General features: G+C 42.1%; 1 protein-coding gene across 7 annotated transcripts in view; it reads left to right on the plus strand.

Moving 5' to 3' along the window:
• The window catches only part of HERC3 (HECT and RLD domain containing E3 ubiquitin protein ligase 3), a 122,638-nt gene that overhangs the window by 40,873 nt on the left and 57,569 nt on the right, over window positions 1–24,196 (plus strand). For 4 of the 7 annotated variants that reach the window (XR_005292583.2, XM_038399714.2, XM_043513874.1 and 1 more), the window contains exons 3-11: window positions 2,530–2,689; window positions 4,816–4,892; window positions 5,511–5,732; window positions 12,551–12,642; window positions 13,423–13,553; window positions 15,185–15,345; window positions 17,483–17,559; window positions 21,531–21,655; window positions 22,482–22,544. Coding sequence is in view for 6 of the 7 variants with exons in the window: in XM_038399714.2 (XP_038255642.1) it covers window positions 2,530–2,689; window positions 4,816–4,892; window positions 5,511–5,732; window positions 12,551–12,642; window positions 13,423–13,553; window positions 15,185–15,345; window positions 17,483–17,559; window positions 21,531–21,655; window positions 22,482–22,544 (1,108 nt within the window). In the remaining variant the exon portion in view is untranslated. Of the gene's footprint in view, window positions 1–2,529; window positions 2,690–4,815; window positions 4,893–5,510; window positions 5,733–12,550; window positions 12,643–13,422; window positions 13,554–15,184; window positions 15,346–17,482; window positions 17,560–21,530; window positions 21,656–22,481; window positions 22,545–24,196 lie in introns of those variants that run through there. The other 3 variants (XM_038399716.2, XM_038399720.2, XM_043513875.1) reach the window with 3 other exon arrangements.

The raw sequence follows: 24,196 nt of genomic DNA on the forward strand, positions 1-24,196 counted from the left end.
TCTTTAACGTAATTGCTTGGATACTTAAACACTTTTCCATTCTCTAAGGAGTCACACCATTTTACTTTGTGAACTCCTGTGTGCATTAAACTACCTCAGCTGGGCCTATGATTCTCCAGCAAATACGGTAAAAGGAAGATAGTGGGAATAAAAAGCACTAGCCATACCCTTCTCCTCTGCATATTTTCAGTCCAGTAATGCCTGATGCTGACATCCAATTATCAAATGCTATTGCCTATGGGAACCTGTAAGCATGCATCAGACATTTAAATAGTCTGTCCTCTACACTCTGTGAGGGGGTGATGGAGGATGGGTTAGGGAAGTATTTGCCCATTGCCTGTAACACTTTGTACTGTTTAACAGGGAAGCAGTAGATTCTATAGCATGGTGCATTGCACGTATCCGAGCTGCGTGTGTGTCTTAAACGTCTGTTCCAATCAGAAGAGGATGTAGCTAATACAGAGCATATGGGCTGTGCCTTTGGAGCTCTTGGCTATGAGCAGAGCATTATGTGCAGAGAACAGACTTGGGAAAGACTGAGACTGGTGGGTTTGTGATGAGTATATTGAATAGACCTTGAACAGCCTGTAATAGCAGATGGTTAAGTGCATCATAGCAAGCCTAATTAAGGTAACATGAGAGGTGGGCTACAGTTTATAGTTAAGAAGATAACAAAGCGAGTTACTCATGAATGGAAGGAATGTTTTTATTTGACGTTTCTTCACTCTGTTTTCTTGTGAAGATTCCTTTCCAGCTGGGGATTTTAATTAGGGACTTTCAGACCCTAAAGCAGTAATGCTACCTGTTGAGCTTAAAGATGATCTGACATCCTTTTTTAATTGTCTGGCCACAAAAAGGAAGAGACTGCTAGAACTAGAACCAAAATCAATCTTGAAGTGTGTTACTCTTGTGCTCTATTCTTACCATCATCCATGGAACCCGCAAGCAGCAGCCAGTTGCTTGGAGCCTGTCTGTAAAAATAGGCCACCCAAATCACATATGCAAATAGCACAAAACAGGCTACAGAGTGCTGCAGTTGGGCACTGAATTGCCCAAACCTTGGACTCGTGTGTGTAACTTACATGGCTGCTCTTGACAACTGGGTCCTGAGTTAGGCATGTCCACCTTTCCTGTTATGTGAGAAGGTGAAAATCTTAGGTAGAAAAAGTTACCATTACAGAGACTAAGTTACTAAGCACCGATCGCTATTTTCATATAATTTAATCTCCCCTCCCTTCCCTCTCCTGCTGTAGGCAACCTGGTTTTCTTATGAAAATGAATCCCTTGCCTGCAAGTTACAGAGCAAAGCTTTTTTGGTCCAGTCTGAAACCTCCATCTGTATTTAATTTTTGTCTAATAAAAAATAATTCTGAGTTTACAAGTTTGGTGGGAAACTTTTGCTACCAAACATGTGCCAGCTTATTGCAAGACAGGAATTTTCCATTTAATTAGGTAAGCACTTTTAAAAAACAAACAAAAAAAAAACCCGTGTAATGAAAGTGCCATGATCACTGATGCTACAATAACATTAAAGCTATTTCAGATGCATAGAGTGACTTAGTAGTGAAAAATTAATTGCAGACAATATTCTTATGGCAGGGTGACAGACTTTTATTCCTCTGTAAAATCTCTTGATATACTCACTGTTTAATGCAGACAGGAGAGAGTGTTATAATTTGTAGTAATTTAATTGGGTCGATGGATTTATACCTGGTTCAGTCTTGGTACTAGTGATATGCTAGCAGCTCAGCTTTGGTAAGCCGGGTACAGCTCCAAGAAACAAGTAGGGAAGAGAGGTGAGTGGTGGAGCTAGCATTAGGAAGATGGGTAAAGTAGGGAAGGATTGAGGAGTTTTGGAGGGGCCTGCTAGATCACTCACTGATTCCTCACAGGAGAGTTGAGTGAGACAATCTCAGATAGGGATTCGCTTTATTAGCTCCCTAAATACTTAGCTGCAACATGCCCTGCATCTGTACCTTAATAACACTTGCTTTGATGCACATTACTCGCACACTACATCAGGCTAGACTTTCAAAAATCTCAGCAGCCACAGTCTTGGCCAGACTTTCAAGAGAGCCCAACGTGTTGAGTACTGAGCTCCCCTGAAAATCGGGCGATACGTGCCACAGTGGAAGCTGCTAGTTCCTGTGCTCTTCTGAAACTCTGCCTCTCTCTGCTGCAGTGTGGGTGTTGGGTTTTTAAAACTATATTGATCACAAATGCAGCATGTTTGTGGAAACAGTTCAGGAGAAATACATTAAAGGTTGTGAGGTGATCCGATACCATGGGTGATGGGGGTGCAAGTAAGCACCATAAACAGAGGTGTAATTCAGTTTTTGTTTCATCGTTTGTATTCTAGTTGTGCGTAGCGGGTTTCCCAACCAAGCCCGGGATTTCATTATGCTGGGTCCTGTATAAACACACGTCATCTTTATACCCAAGTATATGTGGTGTATGTACTGGGCTGTAATGTCCATGCATAAATATGAGAGATGCCCTATTGCTTAGCGGGTTTCCTGTCTTCCTCAGAGCAAATTGGAGCATTGGCAAATCAGCACATAGTCCATGTTGCCTGTGGAGAGTCTCACAGTGTGGCACTCAGTGACCAGGGCCAGCTGTTTGCCTGGGGTGCAGGTAGTGATGGACAGCTGGGGATCACTACTACGGAAGATTCTGTGGCAGTACCAAGGTAAGTTTACAGGAACCAAATGCTAAAGTTTTCACATGCAATGTATAAAGTTAGATCTTCTAATTCTTCTTCCTGGGCCTGGGTGAATCTTTTCATTAACTTCAGTGTGCCTTCCTTGTTTTAAGAGTAATAAAGGGAGGACTTTTCTCCCCATCTGTATTCTGCTTATCAAGTCATCAAGGCCCTTTGGGTTTGGTTTTTATTGGAAAAAATCTCAGGTTTTACAAAAGCTATTATTTGGTTTTCACTGATTTCTCTTCCCCCCCTCTCCCCCACGCAATGAATGTTGGACCACTCAAGTACATGAAAATACGGATTAAGTTAAGACAACCCAGTCCATTACATTATTTATGTTAATTATGATTTAGTCTAAGTGTAAATGCAAGACTGTTAAGGAGAGGCAATGTAGTGGAAAATACACATGCACATGTGTGCTCAAGTACTCATAAAAGAAGGGTCGGAACTCCCTGGACCAGTAGGAGAGATGGCGGCTCAGTAACATGGGCCGCCCAGGGTACCGAGCAACCATCTTGCCTTCTGGGTGAGAAATATTCCTACTTTGTTTATTGCCTTTTTTCTGTCCTCTCATCCTTCCCTAGTGACCCCGATTATGACCCTGAAAACTGAAGTTAATTTTTTTCCACTGATTTTTCACTTTGTGTTTTTTAATTTTCTTTTTGGTAATATACACCAATCAATTCCTGGGAAATTTTAAACACAATAAAAACTACAAGCGAAGGACCTTGCAAGTCATTCGTCCCTTTTGGTCCAGAGATGAGTTTTTGTTAAGTTCTGCTGCACAACCCAATACATTACACTACGGTATCACAGATGAAATGGACCTCCCACTCTGGTTTCTCAGGAGGAAAAATGGGGCATGAATTAGCAGATACTTTTTTCCCCTCATGGTATAATGTTTTAGAACTTTGTGTGAGAAGGGTGGGGGGAGTTGGGATGCAATGAAAACGCCAATTGGCACCCAATCACCCTCTTACTTCCTAAAAATTCTTGTGCTATGGGATCTGTCTTTCAAGATTAGAGAAGTAAACTTGGGTGTATGAATGAGCACTCTGATTTTGAAAACATCATGCAATGTTGCCTATTCACTCGTTTTACTTAGTTGAGTTTATGGCACATCACAGTTTAATAAGGAACTATGAAACTGCCCATATCAACACTGTCGTTAATATTACTCAGAAATCTTTAGATAGTGCTGATGTTTTTGACGTTTGTTTAATCTGATTTGTTCCTATCATTTCAAAGTGTCTTAAAAAGCATAATAAGCTTGGTATCATCTGAAAAATGATGAAAAACATCACCTTAATCCAGCTACCTAGTCCCTGTACGTATTGAGTCAGATCGCCTTACTTTAGGGGCAGATATATGCTTTCTCTCTTACTTGTTTCTGGTAGCCCTGCAGAGCCAATACAGAGATGGACGAGGAACCTTGAAAGCTCTTCTAGGTTGTGCATCATGAGCAAAACAGTTAATGAAGTTCCAGTTTCAGAATCTTGATGATGCATGATGTGAAGTAATCCAGCTTGGCTCACAGATGTCAGGTTGACTCTACAGTCCTGGCTGCTAGGAAAACATCTCTTGTGACTTGAGCAGAGTTATACAAAAATCATTGAAGCAAAAATGGAAACCCCCTCAGTGCCATTTTCTGAATGTTTCAAAGAAATAACTTCACCTTATGAGCCTTAAGCCATTCTCCATGCAAGACCTTAAGCTAGTAAATGGAAAGAAACTGCACATCCCATTCATTGACACTAGAAAAACACCAGTTGCTTGACAGAGGCTAGCACTACAGACACTGTGAACCAGCTGTTCTAAGCAATTTACAAATGATAGAACACAGCTGTACTGAAAAAGTTTGCTTGGCTTTATTGGAGCTAGTTGAAGTCTGTAGTGTCCAGGGGTGTCTTTAGCCTCTCCACTGCTTTGTAACCCAAATGGGTGTAACTGTAATCTCCTCAAAATTAGGACTATATATCTGTAGGGGAGACAGATGTTGCAGGTAAAATATTGGTTTGGGGTTAAAATAAACATGTGTGATGGCAAGATGTGATGGACTCTAATCGCATTGTGTGTGTGGTTACTTTTTAAAAAAAATCTTTCCTCTTTAGGTTAATAAAGAAACTGAACCAACAGACGATACTGCAGGTTTCCTGTGGCAATTGGCATTGCCTAGCTCTTGCGGCAGGTACTGTCACATTCAATCGATGGTGTTAATGATAATAATATTTGTGTTATGGTAGTGCTTAGAGGCCATGGCCCCATGGTGCTATGCTCTGTGTGCTCACATAACTAAGAGACAGCCCTGCCCAAGGAGCTTGCAATCAAAGTAGAAGACTGTAGAAAACCTCTGGAGACAAGAAGCGGGTGGAGGGAGCCCAAGGAAATGAGGAGAGAATTCTGATCAGACTGTTGTGGGGCAGCCGGAGTTCTTTTTAAGTCTTCGGAGGATTAGAGTCGTTGTGACATTGGGAAAAGCATTTCTGGATGCTGCTCTTCAGCATGTAGAACACATGCCTTTTTCTATGTGGCAGTGTGTAAGCCATAGTAGTTTTCCACTCTGTTAATCCACGGTCTTTTTTACCATAATGTCTGCTGAATCTCCTAAGTCAATCACACACTTTATTTATTATTTTACCTGGTAGCTCAATAGTGCACATTTTTGTCGCCAGTAGCGCCTTGGTCACCACTCCTGCCTTCAGTAGCACTGAAGCCCATAGCACTGTTTCTTATTCAGGCATAACAGACTTATTTCCATGTTGGGCAGATTTTACTTACTAACTTCAGTTGTCCGCCTTCATTTCAGACGGCCAGTTCTTCACCTGGGGACAGAACAACTATGGCCAGCTGGGCCTGGGTAAAGAATGCCCCTCTCAAACCAGCCCACAGCGCGTCACATCTCTCGATGGGATCCCCTTGGCTCAGGTTGCTGCTGGCGGAGCTCACAGCTTTGCTCTGTCTCTCTCTGGAGCTGTGTTTGGCTGGGGGAGGAACAACTCAGGACAGCTGGGCTTAAGTGACGAGCAAGGTATTGGAACATTTAACAATGAAGGATAAGCTGATTGCTGAGCATGGCTTTGCTTTTTGTAATAATCCTTCATTCTACCAAGTGGCCTATAGGAGAGAGCACGGAAACGTGATTCCTCCCAAAGGGTCCATGAACCTTTTATACTATACTTTATACTATATTTTATGGAAGGAAACTCTCTGCGGATGTAAATGGGAATTAGCAAGGTCAAAAAGATTGGAGGCAAACATTTCTGGGCGCCTATATTTTGGCACCTAAATCAGTGGTCTGATTGTTTTTGCAGAGGCACTGAGCATATGTAACTCCTGTGGAAGTCAGTGGGCTCCATGGAGGAGCCAAGATTCACCTATGTGGAACAGCCTGCAGGATCAGGGCCCTAGGTTGGTTGAAGCTAGCAGCAAGCAGGTATACAATCTACAATGATTAGCAATAGACATTGTTACAGTATTGCAAAACTGTTTATTGGTAGTATGTGGCCAATGACTTTTTTTTTTTTTTTTTCCTCTGACAGCCGTACTAGCCAAAGCTCGTTGTAGCCTAGTCTCCAAACAGTCTGCAGCATGGATTTAGAATAAGTTTCATAAAGTCATGTCCATCCTGGCCTGGGACACCTTGCTATTGTTGTTAACACATTTTCAACATGGTGTATATATCAGAGGGGTTTTTCTGTGGGTGCAAATGAGCCTGTCAGCATTCTTTAAATGGTTTCTGAGTGGCTTTAACTACTAGATAGGCTATTGATAGTGCAATGCGGGTAAGTTAATGATGATTCTGTTTTGCCGTGTTTATAAGTGTGTATATATACCGTACATACAGCCTTTTGTAATATGCTGCATTTTCATAATATAGATTGCAAAATATTATCGATGCATAATACTTATATATGTTGCAAAATAAAGCCATGAAGTTGCTCCACATTTCACATACATGTAAGTGGAAGTTGCAGGTTTTAGCAGCCCACCTAACTAATACAGACATGTATTTTGAAATTACACAGAAAATGTGCAAAGAACGTTGAAGGTATGACTTGAACCTGCAAAATGCTATATGTACACGGTCTCATCTGTACTGGCAATTCCTGCAGCTAGGCAGGTCAATCCTCCATTCCATATTATTATTTATTAGTATTGTGGTAGCTCCTAGGAACCCCATAGAGCAGGGTTCCTAGAGAATTCTATTGTGCTAAGCGCTATACAGACCCACAACAAAAAGACAGTTCCTGTCCTAGAGCTTGCCTTCTGTAGCTATTAAGTTTCTCTCTTTCTCTCTCAACAGTAGTGGTGTGTGATTAATGCTTTATATGGTATCTCCTTTATTTTTGTTCTTTTGAGGAATGGCAGAACACATTTTAAAAAGGTGTGGGGGCGTTTCATGTGTGGTTTTTTTTATAAGAGCTAAAACTTTTCTCTCACATAAGTGACTCATCTAAGATTTAGCTGTTGTGAATTATTCTTAATGAACATTAACAGCATGATCTATAGGCATTTGCGAGTGTTTCACAGCACTAAGTATTTAAGTGATGTAATGGTCTATCTCTCTGTAACAATCCACAGAAGTGCCATGCCAGGCAACGTGCGCTAAGCCTTGCATCAGAATGGTGGCCGTAGGGTGAACAGACAAAGCATTATGGTTCTGTTATAATTCAAATAGAAAAAAAAAATCTATAGAATGGCACAGGCATCCCCTCTGCACTGGTTGGATACATGGGCTAAAGATTTCAAAAATAGGTGCCTAAAATTAAGCGATAAATAGGTGGCCTGATTTTCAAGAGTGCAGAGTATGAAGCTGCTCCCATTGAAGTCAAACAGCTACCGGACATTCATCTTTTCTTAAAATGCTTGGCCATGGTCATCAGTAGCACGTGTGACATTGTTTTGTATGTTTGTTACGGAGAAGACAGACTTCTACATATTGTCTGCAAAAAACTTGGAGAGAGAAGCATCCCATTACCTTCTGCAGAGATTAGTCTCTGCAACTAAAGCAATGACTCTTTCGTAAAAGGTGCCAAAGCAGGAAAGACAACGCATTTACACACCGTGTCTCCTGAAATACTGGACACTTTCTTTTGTGTTCTGCTTGAGATGCTCTGGGCAGGTGGTGTCATGGATGTCTCCCACATGTCCAAATCCTTCCTTCACAAGGTGACTCTTACCAGATTTTGGTAATAAGTTACAATCTAGTGTTTTGGAAGGCAACATGAGTGTGAAGGTGGACCTAATTAGGATACCTAATCCTCTGATAATGACAGGTTTCAGAGTAGCAGCCGTGTTAGTCTCACGAAAGCTTATGCTCAAATAAATTTGTTAGTCTCTAAGGTGCCACAAGTACTCCTTTTCTTTTTGCTAATCCTCTGAGTCATGCAAATCAATCCAGAGGTACAGGGTGAAAAAAGGGGAGTTATTAGCAATTATTTATAATTATGGTTACTAAGACATACGAACGGCCATACTGGGTCAGACCAATGGTCCATCTACCCCAGTTTCCTGTCTTCTGACAGTGGCCAGTGCCAGATTGAACAGAACAAGGCAATTTTGAGTGATTCATCCCCTGTTGTCCAGTCTCAGCTTCTGACAGTCAAAGGGAGACTTGGAGTATGGGGTTACCTCTTTGACCAACTTACCTAATTCTTTTTTGATCCCAGTTATACTTTTGGCCTTCACAACATCCCCTGGCAATGCATTCCACAGGTTAACTGTGCGTTGTGTGAAGTACTTCTTCCTTTTCTTTGTTTTAAATCTGCTGTCTGTTAATTTCATCAGGTGACCCTTAGTTCTTGTGTGGTGTAAAGGGGTAACTATCACGTCCTTATACACTTTCTTCAGACCATTTATGGTAGTATAGACCTCTCTCATATGCCACCTTAATCATCTCTTTTCTAAGCTGAACAATTCAAGTCTTTTTCATCTCTCTTCATATGGCAGCTGTTCCATACCCCCATTCGTTGTTGTTGCCCTTTTCTAAACCCTTTCCAATTCTAAAATACCTGTTTTGAGATGGGGTGACCAGAACTGCATGCAGTATTCAAGGTGTGGGCATCACATAGATTCATATAGTGGCATTATAATATTTTGTGCTTTATTATGTATACTTTTTCTAATGGTTCCTAATCTTCTGTTAGCTTTTTTGACTGCTGCTGCATATTGAATGGATGATTTCAGAGAACTATCCACAATGACTCCCAAGATCTCTTGCTTGTGTGGTAACAGCTAATTTAAACCCCATTATTTTGTATGTGTAGTTGGGATTACTTTTTCCAAAGTGCATTACTTTGCACTTATCAACTTTGAATTTCATTTGCCATTTTGTCACACAGTTTAGCGAGATCACGTCGTAATTCTTTTCAATGTGCTTTGTATTTAACTACATTGAGTGATTTTATATTATCTGCAAATGGATCTTTGGGGGGACTCCGCTATTTACCTCTCTCGATTGGGAAAATTGACCATTTATTCCTTTGCTTCGTTTCTTATCTTTTAACCAGTTATTTGATCCATGAGAGGATCTTCCCTCTCATTCCATGACTCCTTACTTTGCTTAAGAGCCTTTTGTGAGTGTCCTTGTCAAGGCTTTTTGAAATTCCAAATATACTATATGCACAGGATCATTCTTGTCCATGTGCTTGTTGGCAGTCTCAAAGAATTCTAATAGATTGGTAAGGCATGATTTCCCTTTACAAAAGCCTTGTTTACTCTTCTCCAACATATTGTGTTTATCTATATGCCTGATAATTCTGTTCTTTACTATAGTTTCAATCAATTTGCTTGGTACTGAAATTAGGTTTACCAGCCGGTATTTGCCAGGATTGCCTCTGGATCTTTTTTTTTTTTTTTAATTAGGCATTACAATAGTGACCTGCAATCACCTGGTACAGAGGCTGAGTTAAGAAATAGGTTACATACCACAATTAGGAGTTCTGCAATTTCATATTTGAGTTCCTTTAGAACTCTTGGGTGAATACCATCTGGTCTTGGTGACTTATTACTGTTTAATGTATCATTTTGTTCTAAAACCTCCTGTACTGACACCTTAATCTGGGACAGTTCCTTACATTTGTCACTTAAAAGGAATGGCTTAGATGTGGGGTTCTCTCCCATATCTTCTGCAGTGAAGACTGATACAAAGAAATTGTTTAACTTGTCTGCAACAGCCTTGTCTTCCTTGAGTGTTCCTTTAGCACCTTGATTGTCCTGTGGCTCTACTGACTGGTGGACTTCCTGCTTCTGACGTACTTTAATTTTTTTTTTTTTTTTTTTTTTTTTTTTTTTTGCTGTTAGCTTTTGTATCCTTAGCTCAGCAAATTCTTTCTTGGCTGCTTTGACTTGCCAGAGTTTGTATTCCTTTCTATTTTCCTCACTAGGATTTGACTTCCAATTTTTAAAGAATGCCTTTTACCTCAACCTCCTCTTTTACTCGACTGTTTATCCATGATGGCATTTTTTTGTTTCTCTTTCTGTTTATTTTTATTAGGTGTATACATTTAATTTGTACCTCATGATGTTTTTAAATAGTGTCCGTGCAGTTTTCAGGCATTTCACCCTTTCGACCGACTGTTCCTTTTAATTTCCATTTAAGTAGCTTCTTCATTTTTGTGTAGTTTCCCTTTTTGAAGCTAAAAGCTACCGTGGTATGGGTTAATTTGGTATTTTTCTCCCTGCAAGGATGTTAAAATTATTATATTATGGTTGCTATTACCAAGTGGCTCAGCTATATTCACCTCTTGGACCAGCTCTTTTGCGCCACTAAATCAAGAATTGCCTCTCCCTTTATGGGTTCCAGGAGAAGCCGTTCCAAGAAACAGTCATTTGTGGTGTCTACAAATTCTATCTCTGCATCTCTTCCTGAGGTGACATGTTCCCAGTCAATATGGGGATATTGAAATCCCCCATTTTATTATGTTTTCTGCCTCTGCACTCACGTCACCATCCTGGTCAGGGGGTCAGTAATATAGTCCTACTGCTATGCTCTTATTGTTCAAGCATGGAATTTCTTTCCATAGAGATTCTGTGGTACGGATTGATTAATTTAAGACTTTTACTTTATTTGACTCTCTGCTTTCTTTCACATATAGTGCCCCTCCCCCACCAGAGCTACCTACTCTGTCATTCCTATATATTTTGTACCCTGGTATTACCGTGTTCTATTGATACGGCTCCGTGTTGGTCACAGAGGTCACGGAAGTCACGGATACCCTGACTTTCCACGACCTCCGTGACTTCAGTGGGGTCTAGTGTGGCTGACTGCAAGACCACCCAAGCAGCTGGCTCCGGGGCCAGATGCTCAGGTGGCCCCAGGGTGGCCATACCAGCCCCTGCTAGAGCAGCTCTGCAGCCAGCCGCTCTGGCAGCCTTGCAGTCACCGGCTGCTGCTGGAGTGGCCCAGGGGCCAGCCTCAACAGCCTCTGCTCAAGTGGCCCCAGGCAGCTACCCCTGGGGACTGCACGAGCAGCAGCCGGTGTGGCTGACCCCGGGGACCACCTGAGCAGTGGTCTCTGGGTGGCCAGTGTAGCCGCTGCCAACGGTGGTCCCCAAGCAGCTAGAATTGCCGCTTCCCCAGGTGGCCCCCGGCAGTGGTGCCCAGTGCAGTCGCTGCCAGCGGTCCCGAGTGGTGGTCCCCAGGTGGCTGGTGCAGCTGCTGCTGGCAGCACCCAGCGGCTGTTTCAGGCAGCCGGAGTAGCCTCTTCCCTGGGTGGCCCCTGGCAGAGGTGGCCGGTGCAGCCGCTGCTGGCTTCTCCCAGCAGCTGGTCCCAGCCTCCCCCAGCAGCAGCCTCCTGGGGTGACCCCGCTTCCATCAGAGGCCCCCCCTGGCTTTCTCCCCAACAGCAACCACTCCAGATGCCCCCACCCCAGCAGCGGCCCCGGAACCCCCCAACAGCGACCCCCTTTAAGATTTAGTCAGGGGTATTTTTAGTAAAAGTCATGGACAGGTCACGGGCAATACAAGAAAATTCATGGGCCTGTGACCTGTCCATGACTTTTACTAAAAATACCCGTGACTAAATCTTAGCCTTACCTATTGATTATCCTCATTCCACCAAGTTTCTGGGATGCCTATCATGTCACTATCCTCATTTAAAGCCAGGCACTCTAGTTTTACCCTCTTAGTATTTAGACTTCTAGTAACCATCTTGAAAGAACAAAGATTAAAACCAGGGCACTATCAAATAAAACAAGCCACAATGTATTGGTAGATGGGAAATTGTTACACATGAAAATGCAGTCTTAAAAAAATTCCATTGACCACATTTGAACTGGTTTCAGGTACTCTGGCCATTCCAGTCGATACCTTTCTTTTTTTATCCTTTCACCCTTGTCGGATATTCTCTCCAGGTGAGTCATTTCTTTCTCGCTCCCCTGGGGTTGTCTTTATCCAGCATCTCCTCTTCTCCTGCTAGAGCTGGGCTGAAACACTTCATCTAACTCCCTGACTCTCTGCCTCTGCCAATTTGGACGCCAAAGTATCCCTGAGTGTGACTTCACCAGTTTCTCTTATGTCCCCTGCAGTGTTATCCTTGAGAATGTCCTCAGTCTGCAGAACTTAACTCTGTCGCACGTGGTCTTCTGGCAATATATTACCTAGCTGCTCATCTGCTGACTATGGCTGGATCCTGCTGTGGCCCCTCTTAAACTTTGGAGATGGAAAATGCTATTTAAGCACTTAAGAGTCTGATGTTTTTTGGAGTTGCTCAGCACCTGCAGCTCCTGCTGATGTCAGAGTTGTGGGTGTTCGTTGCCTCTGAAAATCAGGCTACTAGAGTTTTTCAGGTACTTCAGCACTTTATCGATGAGTTGCTTCTTTTGCTCCCATTGTCTCTAATGCAGACCGAGAATCCCCTTGCCATGTGAAGCTCTTACGGACTCAGAAGGTCGTCTATATCAGCTGTGGAGAAAAACATACAGCGGTCCTGACAAAGGTAAAGGCACCAATCCAGGAATTCCTTACTAGCTTCTTACTTATTGGGTTTGCTTAATTTAGCTTTCTGGGTGATTTAAGGAAAACTTTTTGGCTTTTAGCACCTCTCTTCTCTCTCCTGGCCCCAGCGTGATTGTCTTTAAGTATGAAATCTTGTTTTACTTTACTCTAAGATTCATCACCAAATCATCCTCCCTCTACTCCTCTGTTATGGAGATGTTAACATTTGTTGGTTTGGATTTGGATTGAATTATTTTTTTATATTCACCCCCCCCATCCCCTGTACCTTGGCAAGACATCAAAAACACAGTGCATAGCAATACAATCCAAACCTTAGCAAATCAGTGGCAGAGCCCACAAAAAAACAGCAGCCCATTAGCAAATATCACAGCCTTCTGCCTCCGGTCTCCTTAAAGGGAGTGGACTCCAAAGTTATGGGGCACCAAAGATGCTGATCCAGGAGTGGGGGAAGCTGTCTTAGTCATTTGTGCTATTTGACCATCTGAAAGTAGCTGGGGTTGTTAACAGATGTGAAGGATCAGCATGTGTGGCATAGAAGTACCTAGAGAGAGTTCCAGCAGTTGAGTTGACCATTTTAGTTTTTATAAATGTTTCCCTGGACATTGCACTGTCAGGAATTGTGAAAGCTGCCTTTTCATATACCTCCATACCTAGCACAGTCTCTCTTTAAGCTGGGGAATGGTTGTGAAACAAGACGGAGATATCTGCTACTGGGAAATGGCTCACTAAATGGTGCATGGGCTGTCTGATTTGCTAACAGAGTGGAGGCGTGTTCACGTTTGGTGCGGGTTCCTGTGGGCAGCTTGGCCACGATTCCATGAATGATGAGGTTAACCCCCGGAGGGTTCTGGAGCTGATGGGCACTGAAGTGTCCCAGATCGCTTGTGGCAGGTGAGTGCTTGTGTGGAATGGACGACTCCATCTTGTGGAGAATAGCCCAGATGATTGCCCTTGTATTTTTTCAGGTGCAGATGGAGGGGTTAGATATCTCTCTGCCTTGTAGATCACACTTACAGGTCACTAGGTTATAGCCTCTTATATGTCTGAATTTTAATGTTCTCTGTAAAAGAGATTGTTTTTTATTTCAGCTGTTAATTATGCTACGACCTAGTGCTATGTAAGATCCCCCTATAAAAAAAAAAAAAATCCAACTGAATCCTAAAATGTTATTGCCATTATACGAGGCACTGGTGAATCTAGAATACTGTGTGTAACCCTGATTTTCCATGTTTAATAAAGAGGAATTCAAACTGGAATAGGTGCAGAGAAGGGCTACTAGGATGATCAGAAGAACAGAGAACCTAGCTTATGAGAGGAGACTTAAGGAGGTTGGCTTGTTTAGCCTAAAAACCGAGGCTGAGGGGAGGTATGATTGCAGTTTATAAAATCATCAGGGGAGTAAACACCAGGAAAATAGAGGAGTTATATAAGGGCCAATATTGGCAAAAGAACAAATGGATATAAACTGGCCATCAATATGTTTAGGCTTGACATTAGATGAAGGTTTCTAGCCATCAGAAGAGTGAAGGTCTGGAACAGTCTTCCAAGGGGAGCAGTTGAGGCAAAAAACCTAACAGGCTTTAAGACTGAGCTTGATGAATTTATGGAAGACATGGTGAAATGAGATTGCCTGCATTGGCATGTGACCCATCCGCCAATGGCCAGAGATGGGACACTAGAAGGGGAGGGCTCTGAGTTATTACGGAGAATTCTTTCCCAGGTGTCTGGCTGATGGGTCTTGCCCACATGCTCAGGATTTAACTGATCGTCATATTTGGGGTCAGGAAGGAATTTTCGTCAGGTCAGATTGGCAGAGACCTTGTGGTTTTTCACCTTCCTCTGCAGTGTGGGTCATGGGTCACTTGCTGGTTTGAACCAGAGTACATGGTGGATTCTCTGTAACTTGAAGTCTTTAAATCAAGATTTGAGGACTTCAGTAGCTCAGCCAGAAATTATGGCCCTATTGATGAGTGGGTTGGTGAGGATGGCTGGCCTGCAATGTTCAGGTCAGACTAGATGATCATGATGGTGCCATCTGGCCTGAAAGTCTCAGTCTATAGCTGCAGTCTCCTCACTCTCTAATTATTTCCAGCCTCGCTCACAGCAAGAGAGTAAGTTAGTAATGCTACATTCAGTAGTAGCCTTGTGATGTGGACATACCTTTGAAAATGACTAGGCCAACACCAGCAAACTCATTAAATTTGAGGGATAGACCCAAGTGTGTTTAGGAGAAAGATTGAGTGTGTTTTCACATCATGCTGTGCATAGAGCTCCAGTTGTGTCCCATCTGTCTTAGGTATCCACATCCCTCACATTAGCATAGGGAATTCTGTCGCACTTTATCATGGTTGAATGCTCCTGTTTTGGTGCAAATCAGCAATCTGCTATTGATGTAAATGGAGCGGTGCTTATTTACTCCAGCTGAGGTGCTGGCCCATAGTTTTCCTGGCTAGTTTTTAGTCTGCTTTTGAAAAAAATATTATTTAAACTTGGCACAAACACTGTAACTGTCTTCATTGCAGACAGCACACTCTAGCCCTTGTGCCTTCTTCAGGACTGATCTATGCATTCGGCTGCGGAACAAAAGGCCAGCTGGGAACTGGACATATATGCAATGTTAAATGCCCATCTCCAGTAAAAGGTCACTGGGTGGCTCACAATGGGCAGCTCTCAGGTAGAGCTGGTAAGTGTTCTGTTTCTGTGTGTGATACAGAGTAACATATCAAAGAGACAAGCACAGTGTGAAATGAGCTAGACTGCATTTGACTTAGGCCTGGTCTACACTAAGGGGAGGGATCGACCTAAGTTACGCAGCTTCAGCTACGTGAATAATGTAGCTGAAGTCAGCATACTTAGATCTACTTAACGCGGTGTCTTCACTGCGGTAGGTTGACCGCTGATGCTCCCCCTTCAACTCCGCCTACGCTTCTCGCTCCGGTGGAGTACTGGAGTCGATGGGAGAGCGCTCGGCAGTCGATTTTATCGCGTCTTCACTAGACGCGATAAATCGACCCCTGCTGGATCGATCGTTCCAGAGGTGAGTGTAGATAATGCCCTTAGAGTGGAACTACAAACAACAACAAAAAACGTAACTGGGAGGAGCCCTGGGAATTCTCATCTTCTGCCTGGCACTGCTGAGCCCTAGATTGGGCCACTGGTCCAGTCTGAAATACTGATGAGTCGTTCAATGGCTGACTGCTGGGAAACCATCCCAACGTAATTAGGGAATGAGGACTTTTCTCTCCATAGACATCATACTGGCTTTCTCTATAACAATGTTACAAAATAATTGACAGTTTTTATTTTAAAATTCAAAAATAGGTGTAGTTTTAGTTGGTAAAACATAGGGTGGGGATTGATCTTTATCATTGTAAAGCCTGATCCAAAACTCACTGAAGTCATGGAAAGGTTCCCATTGATTTCAGTGGTCTTTGGGTCAGTCTCCTAGTTCATAAATTTGGCCAAGCATGCTCCTCTGTTGGAACTAATCTCCTGTTTATCTGAACAGGGTGATGTCATCCAAGTGGTCACAAATGAACTTTTGAAGTCTGCTCATAACATTTGAATCTATACAAGAGCAGCTGGATGTAATTTCAGATTTGATTTCTAAAAATCAAGGTATAAAAACTTTTCCTAACTAAAATGGACCCTGCTCTCTCCCATCTCAGAATACTTACAATGAGAGTTTATATTCCCCCTCATTGCTAGCATTAAAGTAATACCAGGTTTTCTTTATCCCAATTAATATTTCTGGTTTTCAGCTATTTGTATCAGGATTTTATTTAAATAGAGGCCATCAACTTGAAAATCACATTTCTGTCTGAAAACCACCTACTAAAACTGCAAGTAACATGTAGGATTACAAAAACTGAAAAAGAAGTTAACACAATTGTATTTTTTCCTCTGTTTTAAAGCTTAATTACTCTGTCCATTAAACAGCACTTTGTGTATAGTCAGTTTTACTGGTTTGCCTTGTATAGTCAGTTTTTGTAAATATTATAAATATTAGCAAGGGAGCAGAAAAAATATTAAACATTTTTAAGGACTTTAAAAAAAATGAACCAAACCGTACATTTCAGGTCTCACTGTTTAAAGAGAGCTCTTTACTTGATAAATAGGAGATTCTCATAAATGTGAAAATCAACATGACATTAGGAATCATTAGGACATTAGGAATATTCACAGGTAACAAGGTTTGAGACAGTAGCCACTGCTTTGGCCAAGACAACTAGTTTTAAATACCAATATCAGTCCTGTCAGAATTAGTTAGACAGTTCTAGCTAACAGGGCCAAACACCTTGGAATGCATACGTTGTGTCACTCACATGCTGATCCTGCACCATTCAGATCGGAGAGTTTTAATCATTTCCTTCAGTGGCAAAAGATACAAAAATATAGGCCCTGATCCTGCAATAGGCTCCGTGCAGGTGCTAGGGACCACCTGTCTGATTCAAGTTGTAGGATCTGGGCCTAAGTTCCTATATAACTCCCCTTCCCCCAGGCTGTTGGGATGGTCAATTGCATTTAATTGTGACTAATTGCAAATAGGTGAGATTTGTAAAGAGTCTCTTTTGCCCTATTCTGCAGACATGATGTTTCTTTTGTGATACAAAAGTGGAGTCTTTATGCCCCCTTCTATTTTAAAGGGCCAAGCCGTGAGCATCTGCTAACAAGGTGATGAATGCTTTCTGCTCCCATTGACCTCAGTCAGAGTTGAGGGTGCGGAGGGCCTTGGGCAATATAGGTCCATAGTTGAAAGAAGTAGGAAACTTGTGTTGATCGATCTGTAGCACGATTGTATCTCTTTCTTTCTTCAATAGATGCCTTTAAATATCACATTGTTAAACACATCTTCTGTGGAGGAGACCGGACATTTGTCCTTTGCTCCAAATCTGAGGTAAGTAAAGAATGCTTGTTCTCTTCTCTACAAGAGGGTGTGTGTAGGGGTGGGGAGAGTGTCTCTTCTTACTTTGCTGTTGTATTCACAAAGGTAGCATCAGTTCTGAAAGGAAGCAGGGTTAGCCTGTCTGATTAGAATGATTTAGTTGGGGAATGGTCCTGCTTTGAGCAGGGGATTGGACTAGACGACCTTCTGAGTAGTGTTTTCCCCAGGAATTGAAATTAGAGGTGGGGGTCAGGGCTGATGAGGGGTGAGACTGTGAGGGTGAAGGTGGGCTGTATGGCACCACAGTAAAAACTGAAAAATGTTTCATGACCATTTAATTAGATTTAACTCATGTTTTAAAATCATCACACAAATTAAAGTTGGCTACTTAAGCCTTCTATGAAGCACTACATCTACATCCTTCTTGGTTTGTTGTTATAATTTTGCACATCTCTGTTAATGAACTTCTTGAATGCAATGTGTTCATCTTTGGTGGCTTCTCGTGTGTCCGGTACTTCCATTCCTTCAATTGATATGCTCATTATTTCATTCACATGATCAGGCAGAAGACGACTTCTTTCAGAACACAAAATTCTATTCAGTGATGAAAAAGAACGCTCAACTGTAGCTGTTGTGACTGGGAGTAGCAAGAGATGAATTCCTACTTCTTTCATCCCAGGAACATAGCATAAAGATTGGGTCGAGCCACTAGTGATGGAAAAAAAAGAAGTTGAAGTCAAATCTTCATTCATTCGTCATATGATATTCCACTCTATGTTCAAATTCTCTATTCTGTCCTGAGCACACGGTAGTTCCATTGCTGGTAATGCCTCACTCCACTCAACTATTGGTGTTTTATAGGACAGGGATATGTAAAAGCTACATAGAGGTTGAGTAGAATCTAGAGGTCGTTGTTTTAGATTTTTAAGAATCAAGTCTGTGTACTTTTTCAGTTGTCTTAACAAACACTTCTTGTCCTCTTCACTTCAGGATTCAGTATAAATGCCTTCATTAGTCAACTTCTAGATTGAAGTCTTTGCTTCTTCCAGTACTTTTTCAATGAATAGCTCTCTGATCCAAATGTAGCTTCGATTGCTGGACAAAGATCTTCTACTGTTGTAGCAGATGCCTGAATGGCATTGTTTCAACAGTAGACTTACAAGAGAGAGAATGGCAATAGTCTTCTCTGAATGTAGTAGCGAAAGTAATACACCAACCTCACTACTTAGATCGATCCCATCTTGATAGATACTTTACAAAGCCAGTAATAATGGCTGGAGTAATTTTAATACAACAGCCAAGGATCGCTCATGAGAAAGCTAGAGGGTTTTCCCAGGTTGGACTAATTTGAACTTCAGTACTAATGTATCTTCTATATTTTCCAAGAGATTCAGTCTTTTTGGACTCTTGCTGAAAAAAAATATAATGAAGACATTAAATTTATAGCTTTTTTAATGTCTTTTGAAGAGTCTGCAGCTCGTACTAGCGCTAGGTGGAGTAGATGGCCTCTGCATTGTGTATAGGAGAGATTAGGGTTACACTTGTCTCTGAGCAAAGCTTATACTCCACCATGTCTTCCAGAAGAATTTGCAGCTCCGTCAAACGTACAAGCAGCCATCTGTTTGGGGTCCAATTGACGAGCATTTAACTCTTTTAAGATGTGGGTTGTCACAGATGCAGCCGATGTGTCTTCTATAACTTGAACATCTAGAAATGCAACTACTGGCCTACCAATGACATCAAGATAACATACACAATAACTTAATACTTGATGCCCATTTGCATCGGTGCATTCATCAGCCATGTATGCAAAGTTTTTGAATGTGGTGAGGGAGTTTTTTTCACTTTTTCAACTGTTGAGTCTTTCGCTGTTCCATCACATGATTCTAGCCAGTCAGTTGACTTTCTTGCAGAAAGATAGTGAGCATTTGCTGGTCTTGTTTGGAACCAGTGTTCAGCATCAGGATGAACAAGTGACAATGCACTTAACATTGGCCTCCAGTTTGTAGTGTGTGGTATCTCTTGCTTAAATAGAAAGCATGATGCCACAGCCATGTTTGTTCTTAACAGCCTCATTAACACTCACCAGTGTTGTCCTTGGTCAGCGGAAATTCAGAGTTCAGAGGTGCTTTCACATGAGTTCACCTTCCAGGTGGGGGGCAAGAAGGCCCCTTGCTCGTTCCTCCAGCTGCTTACTGTTCGCTCTGGCCACTGTTGTTCATTGTGCCACTGTTCACTCCATCACTCTGTTGCCAATGGCCCTGTGCCGTCACCTTCTGCTGCCACCTACCACTGTGACCTCTGTGAGTTGGTCTCTTGAGGTTCCACCCAGCTCTCAGTGATTTCAGCTGAGCTCTCAGTGGGGGAACCTCGCTGCTAGTGCAGACTGGGCAGTCTCTTCCACAGAAACACTGTCCCACAGCGGGTCTAAGCACTTAGACCTGATTATCAGTGATATCAGCTCTAGTGGTCACTTAACAAAACAAAAGACTATCTATAGAGCCTAATCAGCTCTGTCTTTAAACAGTGGAGAGGGGCAGGTCAAATAGTACTTGTGACTCAGGCAGACCATCAAGCAAAACACCTGTCCCCACCCTTTCTCTCTCTCTCGATGTCCTCAATCAGCAAAGTACAGTTCTACTGCCCTTTACTCAGACAATAAAAATAACATTTGATTACTCTCCCCCTCCCCCCCACATTCGAGTGATTTATAACCCAACCCCAGCCAAAATCTATCACTTGGGCAGCACAGCTCTGTTTGCTGGATACCTAGGTAGATTAGGTATGAATGTAAATACAATCTGGTCATGAAGCCTTTCCCCTCAGCCCCCAGCTCATCACTAGCTGTCAGGGAGAGCTCCTTTAGACTTTGCTTACACATCATAGTTTGAAATTATTAGGTTGGCCAACATCACCGACATGAATGCATTAACATTGTCATAAAAAACAACAGCTGCATAAGGAAGCTAGTCTGTGTTCATACTTTTCAAATCTATTATACTTTTTCAGATGCACGGATTTTATCATACACTTTATATGCTTTTAAAGTGTATATTAATGTTTCAGTTTCAATTCAGATTTCCAAACAATCACTAAATTGGCAACACTGCATGTAACTAGTTCACGAAACTGGGGGGTGGGGGTGTTGGGGAAATTCCTTCCCCTGAGGTCCCTTCCAACCTTGATATTCTATGATTAACAGCAATGCAAACTCTAAAAGAGGGATATTTGTCGGTTGTAGAACAGGGGTCCTTGTTATGTGGTTTCTGAGCTTAGGGCCACACAATGAGCATGATGATGATCTGCCAACATAAGCTAATGATGGAGTTTTGTGACCACTGAAATGAGAGATCTACAGTGGTGATAGGCAGGGGATGGGGAGGCCCTTAGGTGACTTTTTTTCCCCTCTCATTTCCTCAGAGATGTGTGCCTTAAAATGACAAGCATCCTTTTGGAGCTATATAAATCACATAGGTTTCAGAGTAGCAGCTGTGTTAGTCTGTATTCGCAAAAAGAAAAGGAGTACATGTGGCACCTTAGAGACTAACAAATTTATTTGAGCATAAGCTTTCGTGAGCTACAGCTCACTTCATCGGATGGATGCATCCGATGAAGTGAGCTGTAACTCAGAAAGCTTATGCTCAAATAAATTTGTTAATCTCTAAGGTGCCACAAGTACTCCTTTTCTTTTAATAAATCACACAGTCACTGTTATAAAACCAGCCCCTTGAGCCCACCCAATCTATACTTGTCAGTGGTGGCTTTGAAATGGCCTTTGGCACTGTGTAAGAAATCAAGTTCTCAATTTTTTTTCTTTTACCTCTTTCCCTTTTTAATTTTGTTTGGGAGTATCTTCTCCTTCGGAGGTCGGGGAGAGATGCCTTTAAATTGGTAAATGATGTGACAGCCCTATTATCAATCCACCCCAAATAAATGTGTTATGTGTCTTCTCCTTAAATACTGAGATCTGTATCTTCTCACAGAATTCCTTGCCTGCTGATGATTTCCGGACCATAAATCAATTATGCTACACTTGTTTAATAAATGATGAAACTATAGCCGTTTGGAAACAAAAGCTATTAGAACAGAACAACTCTAATTCGGTCAAGTAGGTGTTATTGTATAAGCCACTTTTTTTTTTACAAGCTTTTCTTTAATTGTTTTGTTGGCATTTGTGCTTTAGAACTTAGCAGCATTTTCTAGTTTGGGTCTCGCTCATATCACAGGGAAAGGCCAGTAGGTGAGAATTCAGTTTTAGGAGACTGTTCAGATGCAACTCTTTTAAAAAGGTACGTATTTAGGTACATTTCACTACTCATGGTCCACTCTGATTATTGCACAAAGTTTGCTTTGAAAGTGGTAGAGAAATCTAAGGACCGAACACACACACACACACACACACACGCACACACACACTCTCTCTGTGTGTGTGTGTGTGTGTGTGTGGTTTTTTTTTTTTTTTTTTTTTTTGCAGGAATCCCAGATCAGATCTTCCTAGCAAAACCAGGAAGATGTGTCAGAGCTTTCTCAGACCTTAACTGAAGGGATGGGGGCATTGGATTTGAAAGAGAGAATCTTTTAACACGAGAGTAGACTTCACAAAAAGAAGCAAGGAATTTTCAACAGTCTGATTTAAAAAATCCCTTCCCTCTCCAATGTGGGCGGCCTAGGGAAAGCATTGTAAGTGAAAGGAGGTAGTGCCAGCCCATCTCTGCTAAAAACTTGTCATGGGACCTTGAGGAAGTCACTAAACCTCTGTGACCTGCAGTCTCCCCACTTATAATACAGGGGTGGTTATGATAATACTTTTGCATACAAGGGATAGAAGGGAGACCATTAGACTTGTTGGTAAAAGAGCAAATGAGATATGCAGAAGTGTAGCATGACATCTGTTCATACTAGCACCCCTCTTTCCTTTTGTCTTCCCCTCCAAGCAGTGAAGTTGTGCAGATATTGTCGTCGTCTGCCTGTTGGAATGGAAGCTTCTTGGAGAAGAAGTAAGTAGCCAAATGGGGTCAAGAATCATGATTTTCTTGTGCTTGCTGTCCTGTAGAGACAAGGTAGGAGTCATCTACTTTATTCACTGCTCAGTGGGCCGTGAGACAAAAGAACTTGTGATCAGGCAGAGAGTGATGGGACAGAGAGTGATGACAGGATAGATGTAGTCAAGAGGTTTGGGGCAGATTCGTGACTTGCTGGTAAAGGAAGATGAATTGCTTAAAAAAAAGACTTGAGTGTGTTATTAGTCAGTGTGTCTGTTTTTGTTGAGGGATCAAAGTGAAACTCGTCAGACTTGAATTGCTTAATTAAATGTTTCTTAAACGACTTAAAGACATTGGGGTGGCCCTGTGGGTAGTTATGATTATTTTTTATCTGAGGAAATAGTCATCAAAACAATATACTCTAAAGGAGAGAGGTGGAGTACTGGGGTAAAGTGAAGTAAAGTAAAGTAGGTATATGGGCTGGGTGAGACTGCCACTTACAGTGCAATAACACAGAGAAAGTTTGGGGATGATAGCAAACTAGGCCCAAGCTCACAACATGTCACTCTTGGGAAATACGTGCGCTTGTGGTGGAACTGCTTGAGTACAGGTGCGGCCCTGTAAGAACGAGGCAGTAATTCCAATTTGGTGATGTCATCCTTGGAGAGTTTTGAGCTTCTTGTTTTTACCCAAGTGACCTATAGAAAGTGAGATAATTCAAAGGAAGGTGATAAAGATGAGCAAAGGATTAGAGAGTATGACCAATGGGAGGAGGCTACAGGAAGTGAGTATGCACAGCTCAGTGGAAAGACCAGGGTGGGTTGGGAAGGGTGTGGTTTAGTGACTACTGTGTCTATAAATTGTTGGGAGGTAATAGAATAAGATGAGGTTGAGGAGTTTTTTTATGGGGACATGATGAGTCATGGCCTGCAATTAGGTGAAGGAAGACTTGTTAAACCAGGCAGACTTTTCCAAGAGCAGCTCAGACAGGAAAGAAAAAAGCCATTTGTTCTTCCCATCTTCCAGTGGTGTGAAGCCTTCAGCTCAGACCCTCTGAGAAGGCAACACGCAGTTATTTCAGGGGTCTTTGGGTGTAAATTCATTTTTTATTTAAAATATTCTATTTTTTTAAACTTTAAATGCTTCTATTTACTAACCCTAGAACCTCATTTGAATGGGGAAGGTAAGCGGGGTGCAGGTGATAGCTGTGGTTGGTGTACCCTGACAGGATACCTCTCCAAACCTGGAAAACCATTAATGGTACCATACACTGAACAGTAACTAATGCTGATGGAAACGGCAGTGATCTGTGACCAAGTGACACATCGATCCTGGAGTGTGATTGCTTATAGCCTTCATAATGTGAGGCGTGACTGTATTTTAAAGGTGTAATTTTATATGAAGAATATAAAAATCTTCATATGCTTGAGAAATAGGCCCTACTGCATCACTTCTGATGCGCTGTCCACCTTGGAACTTAGTCACATTATAACGCCATTGGGTGTGGACAAAGATGGAGAGAGCCTACTCGCTTACTATGCCTGCTTGACTTGCACACTGTTATCATTGCTCCTGTGTGCTGCTTCCACACATTGCAGTGGGAGCCTCCCTGTACCCTAGGACTCAGGGGAGTTCTTTCCAGCACCGTCATCTGCATTGTTATGGTA

This window comes from Dermochelys coriacea, chromosome 4, assembly GCF_009764565.3.
Source record: "Dermochelys coriacea isolate rDerCor1 chromosome 4, rDerCor1.pri.v4, whole genome shotgun sequence".
Lineage (NCBI taxonomy): Eukaryota > Metazoa > Chordata > Testudines > Dermochelyidae > Dermochelys > Dermochelys coriacea.